Source organism: Vigna umbellata, chromosome 11, assembly GCF_029865625.1.
Source record: "Vigna umbellata cultivar VRB3 chromosome 11, Vumbellata_1.0, whole genome shotgun sequence".
In the NCBI taxonomy this organism is placed as follows: Eukaryota; Viridiplantae; Streptophyta; class Magnoliopsida; order Fabales; family Fabaceae; genus Vigna; species Vigna umbellata.
Window position 1 is genome coordinate 13,793,153 of NC_142175.1, and position 10,190 is coordinate 13,803,342.

The following is a 10,190-nucleotide window of genomic DNA, read 5'->3' on the forward strand; positions in this document are numbered from 1 at the left end:
AAATTTCATTGCATCAAGGATATTAAAATGAACAACAATATCAGCAAATTCCATAGACAAAGTTCCAGCATACACATCAATCTTAGTTCGGGCAGTTTTCAAGAATGGCCTGCCTAAGATAATGGGAGCGGATCCATGAGAGAATCCCTCCTCCATTTCCAAAACATAAAAGTCAGCAGGAAAAATCAATTCACCAACCCTAACCAAGACATCCTCTATGAAACCTGCTGGGTGGGTAACACTCCTATTGGCCAACTGAATGACCACACCCGTGGTTTGCAAAGGACCCAGAGACAAAGATGCATATATAGATAAAGGCATGACATTAACAGAAGCACCCAAATCAAGCATGGCATTTTCAAATTTATTGTTTCCAATCACACAAGGAATGCAAAATATACCTGGGTCCTTGCACTTTTCAGGGATGTGCGGGACCGACTTACCAATGAGCGCAGATACATTCCTTCCCATGCTTATCCTCTCATTTCCCTTCATCTTCCTCTTGTGTGTGCACAGCTCCTTCAAGAATTTGGCATACTTCGGTATCTGCTTGATGGCATCAAGTAGAGGTATGTTCACCTCTACCTTCCTGAAGGTCTCCAGAATTTCCTTATCCACATCTTCCATCTTTTTGCTAGGAAGTGCCCGTGAAGGGAATGGTAGAGGGATAGGCACGGTCCAACAATCCTTCACTGGGTCCAGCGGCCACAGTAAAGAGGGGAGGGCTTTTATTTTTGCAGAGAAGAATGTAAGAAAGGGGGGGGCGAGAGGTGGAAAGAGGGAGCCGCCACACTCATTTTGGTTTCTGGCTTTTGAACGTTGTTTTCAATGGGATGAAGGAGAGTCCAGCCGCCACCCTCACTGAGTTTAATTTTTGGCTGGGAACATATTTTTTGAAAGAGAAAGATGGTGCACGCTGTTACGGAGGAATGGAGGCTGTGATGAGAGAAGGGACGTATTCCATGTGAATTTGAGTTTGCTACTGTTACATCCAGCATTTGGAAGCAGCACACGGTGATTCATGGTCAGCTGGAGATGCACTCACAGAGTTTCATTTCTTTTCTTCACGCATGAACCAAACTTGTTTCTTTATAATATATAGATATATATTGAATTGAAAGCATTTTTATTTTTGGAGACATGCTTCATTAGATGTGCTGTCACGGCTTGAATCATTTGTGTCATTAAATGCTCATCTTGCTTCTTAGTCTTTTGCATTGAATATTTTATTTCTAAGCTACAACTTTCGTTTGTTTATTAGTTAGCGTGGTTCCATTTTAATTTAGGTAGATGAGTTTTTGATATCTTTTATTCCATTTCAATTCGGTTATGAGTTGTCTTAATTATTTAGTGCATTTAAATTGGTTCATATGTGCATTTTATTTTTAACCAAGTGTCTCTTATTATCTGCTGAATTTTAATTAGTTTACACGTCTTGTTTTAGGACTGTTTAGTTTGTTGTTTTCGTTCACTATGTTGTCTATCTTGTTCTGCTTCATTATCTTTCTGTATTTCCAATTTCTTCGCTTGCTTTAGAAATCGTTCAGTCTCAATGTAGAACCGTTCGGTCATTTGTATAATCGTTCGGTCTTTATGTTTTGTTAGTTTATTTCAATGCTTTCAATTATGTTTGGTCGTGTTTAATTTCCAATTTTAATTTAGTTCGTTCCTAATCACAAAAAAAAAATCTTTACAAAACCCCCCTTTTTCCGTGTGTGATCTGAGACTGAACCCAAGTTGGTCCTTGAGAGACGACCTAGGAGTAACTTCCTAGTACTATACTGCATTCTTTTATGCACAACTTTTGTGGGAGGTGCGACCCTCTCATCAAAATGGCGCCGTACACAGTAAAATCATCCATAAACACCTCTATGCAATTCTCAAGAAAGTCGCTAAAAATGCTAAGCATGCACCGCTGGAAGGTACCAGGGGCATTGCATAGACCAAAGGGCATCCTCCTATAGGCAAAAGTGCCAAAGGGACAGGTGAATGTGGTTTTTTCTTGATCCTCAGGAGCAATATTTATTTGAAAGTAACCAGAAAAACCATCAAGAAAACAATAATGAGATTTACCTGCCAGGCGCTCCAACATCTGATCAATGAATGGCAGGGGAAAATGATCTTTCCTGGTTGCTTGGTTGAGCCTCCTATAGTCAATGCAGACTCTCCAACTGTTCTGCACTCTAGCTGGGATAAGCTCATCCCTCTCATTCTTCACCACAGTGAGGCCAGTTTTCTTGGGCACAACATGGATGGGGCTAACCCACTGACTGTCTGAAATAGGGTAGATGATCCCAGCTTGCAAAAGCTTGGTCACCTCCTTCTTGATGACGTCCATGATCACGGGGTTTTGCCTTCTTTGTGGCTGTCTCACTGGCCTTGCCCCATCTTCCAAAAGAATTCTATGCATGCATGTGGATGGGCTAATACCAGGTATGTCAGCCAAACTCCAACCAATGGCCTTCTTGTGCTTCCTCAACACACCAAGCAACTTCTCCTCTTGAACAGAATCAAGGGAGGTGGAAATGATCACCGGTTTCTTCTCATCATCCTCCAAGTACACGTACTTGAGGTTATCTGGGAGCTGTTTCAACTCAAGAGTAGGTGCCTGCAAGTCAGATTCATTTGTACTTCCTACAAAGTGGTTAGTGCATTCTGACTCCAAAGAATTCACAGGTAAAGGCGGAACACCTATCTCATCATGCTCCAAATCCATATCCATGACAATTACATTATCAACATCATCCATATCAAAAACATCATCAACATCATGGATATCAAAATTCTCTTCAAAATCAACCTCATTCTCAAATTCAGATTCAATGCATGTATGTAGAGAAGATAGAAAAGAATGCTCTTTCTTATGCAAAGAATCAAAATCATCAACAACATATCTATCAATAATGTCATCCAATGCATCAATCCTAAACAGAGAATGGTCCTCATTTGGAAATTTCATTGCATCAAGGATATTAAAATGAACAACAATATCAGCAAATTCCATAGACAAAGTTCCAGCATACACATCAATCTTAGTTCGGGCAGTTTTCAAGAATGGCCTGCCTAAGATAATGGGAGCGGATCCATGAGAGAATCCCTCCTCCATTTCCAAAACATAAAAGTCAGCAGGAAAAATCAATTCACCAACCCTAACCAAGACATCCTCTATGAAACCTGCTGGGTGGGTAACACTCCTATTGGCCAACTGAATGACCACACCCGTGGTTTGCAAAGGACCCAGAGACAAAGATGCATATATAGATAAAGGCATGACATTAACAGAAGCACCCAAATCAAGCATGGCATTTTCAAATTTATTGTTTCCAATCACACAAGGAATGCAAAATATACCTGGGTCCTTGCACTTTTCAGGGATGTGCGGGACCGACTTACCAATGAGCGCAGATACATTCCTTCCCATGCTTATCCTCTCATTTCCCTTCATCTTCCTCTTGTGTGTGCACAGCTCCTTCAAGAATTTGGCATACTTCGGTATCTGCTTGATGGCATCAAGTAGAGGTATGTTCACCTCTACCTTCCTGAAGGTCTCCAGAATTTCCTTATCCACATCTTCCATCTTTTTGCTAGGAAGTGCCCGTGAAGGGAATGGTAGAGGGATAGGGCGGTCAACCAATGGAGAAGGTGCGGCAGCGGTGGTGGTGGAAGAGGGAGAAGATCCACTTGAAGAAGAACCACCGGCTGGAGAAGAAGATTCACCCACCTCAAATGCCTTGCTCGGACCGTCATGGTCGTTCTTTCTAGGACAAGTAGCAGGCATGGGTGTAGGTGTAGAAGCGGGCTCTGAAGGCACAAAAATCTGCTTCCCTGATCTAAGGGTTATGGCACTCACATTCCTTGGGTTCTGCACAGTCTGGGATGGTAACTTATCCGAATTCTGAGACTGCGCCTGGTTTATCTGAGTAGCCATCTGACCCATCTGGTTAGTGAGACTCTGTATGGAAGCTCTAGTCTCCTGCTGAAACTGCAGGTTTTGCATAGTCATCTGTCTCACTAACTCTTCCAATGAAGGTTCAGACGAAGTGGAAGGTTGGGCAACTGGCTGGGTAGGTGCCTCTTATTGCTGCTGTTGTTGTTGCCTCTGGTGTTGTTGCATTGGTGGAGGCACATATCTGTTAGGTGCTCCTGCATTCTGGAAAGGTGGTGTCTGATGTTGATTCTGTGGCGCATTGTTCCATCTCAGATTGGGGTGATTCCTCCACCCTGGGTTGTACCTGTTGCTAGATAAGTCATGATTTTGCTGTTGTTGCTGCCTGTTGTTGTAGATGTTTGTAGCATAAGCCTGAGGCGCATCAGAGGCAGCAGATTGCTGCAAAGAAGGACAAGCATCTGTATAGTGGTCACTGGAAGGACAAATAGCACATAGCCGTGCAACAGATGCAGATGAAGCTGCAGATCTCTGGTTGGTAGTCAACTGTGTCACCAACTTCGTAAGGGAGTCAATCTTTCCTTCCAACTTGCTTTCAACAGCTGATAAAGACTGGGCAACAACATCATGTACGCCCCTCACCACAATGGCATCATTCCTGGTGCTAAACTGCTGGGAGTTGGAGGCCATCTTCTCAATCAATTGCCTGGCCTCAGCAGGTGTGGTGTCTCCAATAGCTCCACCACTGGCAGCATCAATCATACCACGGTCCATGTTGTTCAAACCCTCATAGAAATACTGGACAAGGAGATGCTCAGGTATCTGATGGTGGGGACAACTAGCACAAAGTGTCTTGAATCTCTCCCAATACTCATATAAGTTCTCTCCACCAAGCTGCCTAATCCCAGTTATGTCCTTTCTGATAGCTGTGGTCCGGGCTGCTGGGAAAAATTTATCTAAGAACAGCCTCTTCAGATCATCCCAGCTAGTGACGGATCTAGGTGCCAAACCATACAACCAATCCTTAGCAACATTTTCCAATGAATGAGGGAATGCCTTCAAGAAGATGTGCTCTTCAGGAACATCATGTGGTTTCATACTAGAACAGACAATGTGGAATTCCTTCAAATGCTTATGAGGACTGTCACCTGCAAGACCATGAAACTTGGGCAACAAATGGATCAGTCCAGTCTTGAGAACAAATGGAACGTCCTCATCAGGATATTGGATGCACAAGCTTTCGATATCGAAATCAGGTGCAGCCATCTCCCTAAAAGTCCTCTCGCGAGGTGGAGGTTGTGCCATATTGTTCTCAGTGTGAAAAACAACAGAATCAGAATCAGAATCACGTGCAGATGCAACAGATGCAGTAGATGCAGTATGCACAAAGTACTCAGCAGTGGGATGCACAGTATCCAATGGAACAGACTCAAAAACAGACTCTAAAGATAAATTTCTAGAATGCCTAGCTAACCTATGAAAAGTTCTATCAATCTCAGGATCAAAGGGTGGTATAGGCCCAGGGTTTCCCCTAGTCATGCACTAAGTCACAACACCCTAAAATCATGAAACGATATCACAAAAATTTTGAACACACAAAACAACCTAAACAAACAAATCACACACACTCAAACATACAAGACAAAACACGACACACAAACAACACATTATCAACACAAAAGACCTAAAACTGAACCGTTGGTCCCCGGCAACGGCGCCATTTTGATGAGAGGGTCGCACCTCCCACAAAAGTTGTGCATAAAAGAATGCAGTATAGTACTAGGAAGTGACTCCTAGGTCGTCTCTCAAAGACCAATTGTTGTTCAGTCTCAGATCAAACACATAGTGGGGGGGATTTTGAAAGATTTTTGGTTGCGGATAAAATTAAATAAGACACTAATGCAAACGGAAAAGTAAAAACGGTCTCAATCACAAAATTAAAGCGGTTGGTCACTAAAGCTAACATTACATTTAAATTAAAGGAGTGAAAATTAACTTTGTGATGATTAACATTGAAAGGAGAATATGGTAATCAAGCAAAGATCACTTAAAAATTAGCAAGCATTCAAACCTAAGTGTATGCAATATGAAAATTGTAACCTAATTAAGTGCAAGATTAAGCATTTAAAATAATATAAAAGTAGACCCTTGGAGCTCTCTGGACGTGGCAGCAGCTCCCTTCCATCACCGTGCACCACACATTCATTTTAAATCACTGTCTCGGGCTTCTCTTCTCCCGCTCCACATAAGCCATCAATGTCCCATCATTTTCCCACCTAATCTACTCTTCATTTCTCATTCTTCAATTGAAAAGCAAAGTAATTAAACACTCAATCATGGTACCTTCTCCGTTCCAGCAAAGAAACATTAAAAAGCTTTAATCAAAAGTCAAAATGTGAGCTTGTGCACCCTCCCATCCATGACAGCACACCACTTATTATTCATTTCTCAATCACAATGCACATTCTGCCTCTGCATCCAAAAATCCGTGCACACCATTATCTTCACACTACATTCTCTTTATCAACCCGTGACCTCCTTGGTTCAAAAGTCCGTGCACACCATTCTCTCTCTCACTCGGAACCAGCGCCTCTCGATGGCTGCTGCTCCCTGCTTCCAAAACCATATTAAATGCATCAAACTTCAACACGTTCCAGCACAACATGCGGACACCATTCCCCTTCTTCCAATCAACACTTCCTCTCCGTGTGCACACCAACGCACCTCTCTCACCTAATCTACTTCATTTCTCATTCAATTTCTCCATGCTTCTTGAATTTCCTTAAATCTGCACTTCTCTGCTTCCAGCTCAACACGCCTCTTCAATTAAAGTTTCTCCTCTTATTCCAACTCCACGTAGGCGTGCTTCACTTCCAGCTCCTTCCCGTACGCTCCCGAGACGCATCCAACTCCACTTTCCGCGCTAGTATTTGAAGAAAGAATAAAAACTCAATTCACGCTGCTCCATTTATGCGTCTCCCACTTTGCTGCCTTTCTTCTCCCGTGAATCACCATGTGATGTTGGACTGTTTTTGTGACACCACACTGCTGCCACGTGCTTAAATGAAGATGGCAGAATAAAAGAAAAGGCAACCCATGTCCCGTAACAGCGTGTGGAATCACAAGGAGAAACGAACATTCAATAAAAAAAAAAAACTCTCTAACCAATTGGAAGCAGCAATGAATAAATCAAAAATGCAGAGTCAAAATCATCTCTTCATTCATCATCCAAAACGTTCAAAAGCAAGAGCTCAGATCCAAAAAAAAACCGAGAGTAACGGAACTAAAAAGAGTAGTCCCCCCCCAAAAACTAAGAGCCGAAAAGTGTTTTTCTAAAGTGACGGCTAGGGCTATTCAAGAGCCGTGGGTCACCTTTAATAAGGGTGGGGTCCACACACAAGAAAAACCTAGGTCTAAATCACTAACTTCTAATTTTTGGGTCTACTCTAATTTACCAAAAATTGACCCAAAATATAAGAGTTGATACAGAAATTTTAAACTACTGAATTACAATTTAATTAATTCAAAATGTCTGTCTGGGGAGTCTTGAATTTATTTGGCCATCTTCCTGATGTCCCAAAATGTATTTCCGAAATTTTCCTGCATTTCAAAATTACACTTAATCAGCTCAGAAAATCCAAATTAGCACAATTACCAATTTCCGACCAAATTAAGCGAAATTCGGAAAACTGGGAAATAACAAACAATTAAACACAATTCCCTGGTTTATTTAAGTGCAATAAACTAAATCTAATTCAAGAAATAACGATTCATCAGCTGCCCAACCTGCTGCTGAGTGGAGTTTGGAGAGCTTTTTGCAACACCATCCAGCCAAGTTCAGTGGGAAGTGCCTCCCTGATGAGGCCGATCAGTGGCTGAGGGACATGGAGAGAATTTTTAACGCCAAGAGATGCCCAGATGTGAACAGACTGGCGTTCACGGAGTATTTACTCACTGGAGAAGCGAACCACTGGTGGGCGAGCGTGAGAGCAATTTTGGCAGACGCTCGACGTCCTATCACCTGGGAAGTATTCCGCAGTAAGTTTTATGAGGAGTACTTCCCTGACAGCGTCCGGTTTGCAAAGGAGGTTGAATTTCTACAATTGGTTCAAGGCGGGATGTCTGTTTCTGAATATACGAACAAGTTCAAGCACCTTGTTCGTTTCAATACTATGGCCACCAGTGAAGAGTGGCAGTGCAGGAAGTTTGAGAATGGACTGCGGAGCGATCTGAAGGTTCTAATTTCCAGTTTATGTATACGGACGTTTCCTGCCATGGTTGAGAGGGCCAAAGTTTTGGAGAAAAATATGGCAGAAGCAGAACGACACAAGAAGCAACAACAAGCAGTGAGGGGACCGATCATCTCCAGAGGCAATGTTAGTCAAAGAGGAACTCCGTACGCTCGTCTGAATCAACAACCCAACACACGCGGGTCACAAGCACTAGTTCCTGCCGGACAGTCTGGGCAACACGGAAACGTTACTTGTTTGCAGTGTGGAGGACCACATTATCGGTCGTCGTGCCCTCAGCTAGTGGGAGGAAAGCACTGTAATCGTTGTGGGAGGAACGGGCACTTGGAGAACGAGTGCAACATGGGTGGACGGGCAGTGATGAGGCCACCAAATGCGGGAAGGAATCAGCCAAGAGGTGGACGAGCCCAAGCAGTGGGACGCGTTTATGCTATAACTGGTGCAGAGGCAGCCAACTCAGGTACACTCATCATCAGTACCTGCTTAATTTATGGAACGTCTTGCTGTGTGTTGTTTGACTCTGGGGCGACTCACTCCTTCATCTCGAAGGCGTGTGTTGAAAAACTGGGTTTAGAAGTGAGTGAGATGCCGTTCGACCTGGTGGTGTCCACCCCAGCAGCTGGCAAAATTAGGACGTCAACTATGTGCGTCAAATGTTCTATAGAAGTGGAGGGGCGTAAGTTTAAAGTGAATCTCATCTGCTTACCTCTTCAAGGTTTGGAGGTGATTTTAGGGATGGATTGGTTGGCTACCAATCGCATCCTTATAGATTGCGGCAGGAAGGAATTGATTTTTCCTGATGAAGAAGAGGAAGTGTTGTCAGTAACGCTCGGCCAACTTAAAGAAGATATTATGGAAGGCGCCAGCTGTTTCCTCATTATGACGCACGAAGACAATGAAGTTGGGAATGCGAATGAGGAACGATCGTCCAAGGTAGTGGAAGATTTCCCTGATGTTTTTCCGGAAGAAATACCGGGAGTACCTCCCATTCGTGAAATTGAATTCACTATTGACTTGGTGACGACAGCAGCACCCATCTCAGTTCAACCATATAGGATGGCGCCTGCAGAACTGGTTGAACTCAAAAAGCAGATTGAAGAGCTGATGGAGAAGAAATTTATCAGGCCGAGCGTATCACCCTGGGGAGCGCCTGTGCTCTTGGTGAAAAAGAAGGATGGCAGCTCTCGGTTATGTATAGATTACAAGCAATTAAACAAGCTGACCATCAAGAACAAGTATCCCCTGCCGAGAATAGACGATTTGTTGAACCAACTGCATGGGGCAACGGTATTTTCTAAGATTGATTTGCGTTCGGGATATCATCAGATTAGGGTAAAGGAGGACGACATTCATAAGACAGCATTCAGGTCTCGGTATGGGCATTATGAATACGTGGTGATGCCATTTGGAGTGACGAACGCTCCAGCCGTGTTTATGGAGTATATGAACCGAATCTTCAGGCCTTATTTGGATGAGTTTGTAGTCGTCTTCATAGATGATATTCTCATCTATTCCAAGACCGAAGACGAGCATGAGAAACATCTTAGAATTGTACTTGGAGTGTTACGTGAGAAGGAATTATATGCAAAGTTATCTAAATGTGAATTCTGGATGAAGGAAATTCAGTTTCTGGGACATGTGGTGTCGGCTGGAGGCATCGCAGTAGATCCAGCAAAAGTGCGAGCGGTACTGGAATGGGAGAGTCCGCGTTCGGTCACAGAGGTGCGTAGCTTTGTTGGACTCGCGGGCTACTACAGACGCTTCATAGAGGGATTCGCCAAGATAGTAGCTCCGCTTACCCAATTAACTAGAAAGGATTAGCCGTTCGCCTGGACTGATCTGTGTGAGGAACGTTTCTAGGAGCTGAAAGTGAAATTGACGAGCGCTCCAGTGTTGATCATTCCGGACACGTCCAAGTCTTTTGAGGTATACTGCGACGCTTCTCACCAAGGGTTGGGCTGTGTGCTCATGCAAGAAAAGCGAGCGGTAGCGTACGCGTCTCGTCAATTGAAAATCCATTAGAAGAACTACCCAACGCACGACCTGGAGTTGGC

At 43.5% G+C, this 10,190-nt stretch overlaps 1 protein-coding gene across 1 annotated transcript; it reads left to right on the top strand.

Annotated features, from left to right (window-relative positions):
* The first annotated feature begins 7,770 nt into the window (after window positions 1–7,770).
* On the top strand, window positions 7,771–9,957 carry LOC148191016 (uncharacterized). The gene is made up of 3 exons (XM_088101252.1): window positions 7,771–8,121; window positions 8,380–9,267; window positions 9,463–9,957. Exons 1-3 carry the CDS (start codon window positions 7,771–7,773, stop codon window positions 9,955–9,957), a joined length of 1,734 nt encoding a protein of 577 aa, XP_087957378.1.
* The last annotated feature ends 233 nt before the right edge of the window (window positions 9,958–10,190 follow it).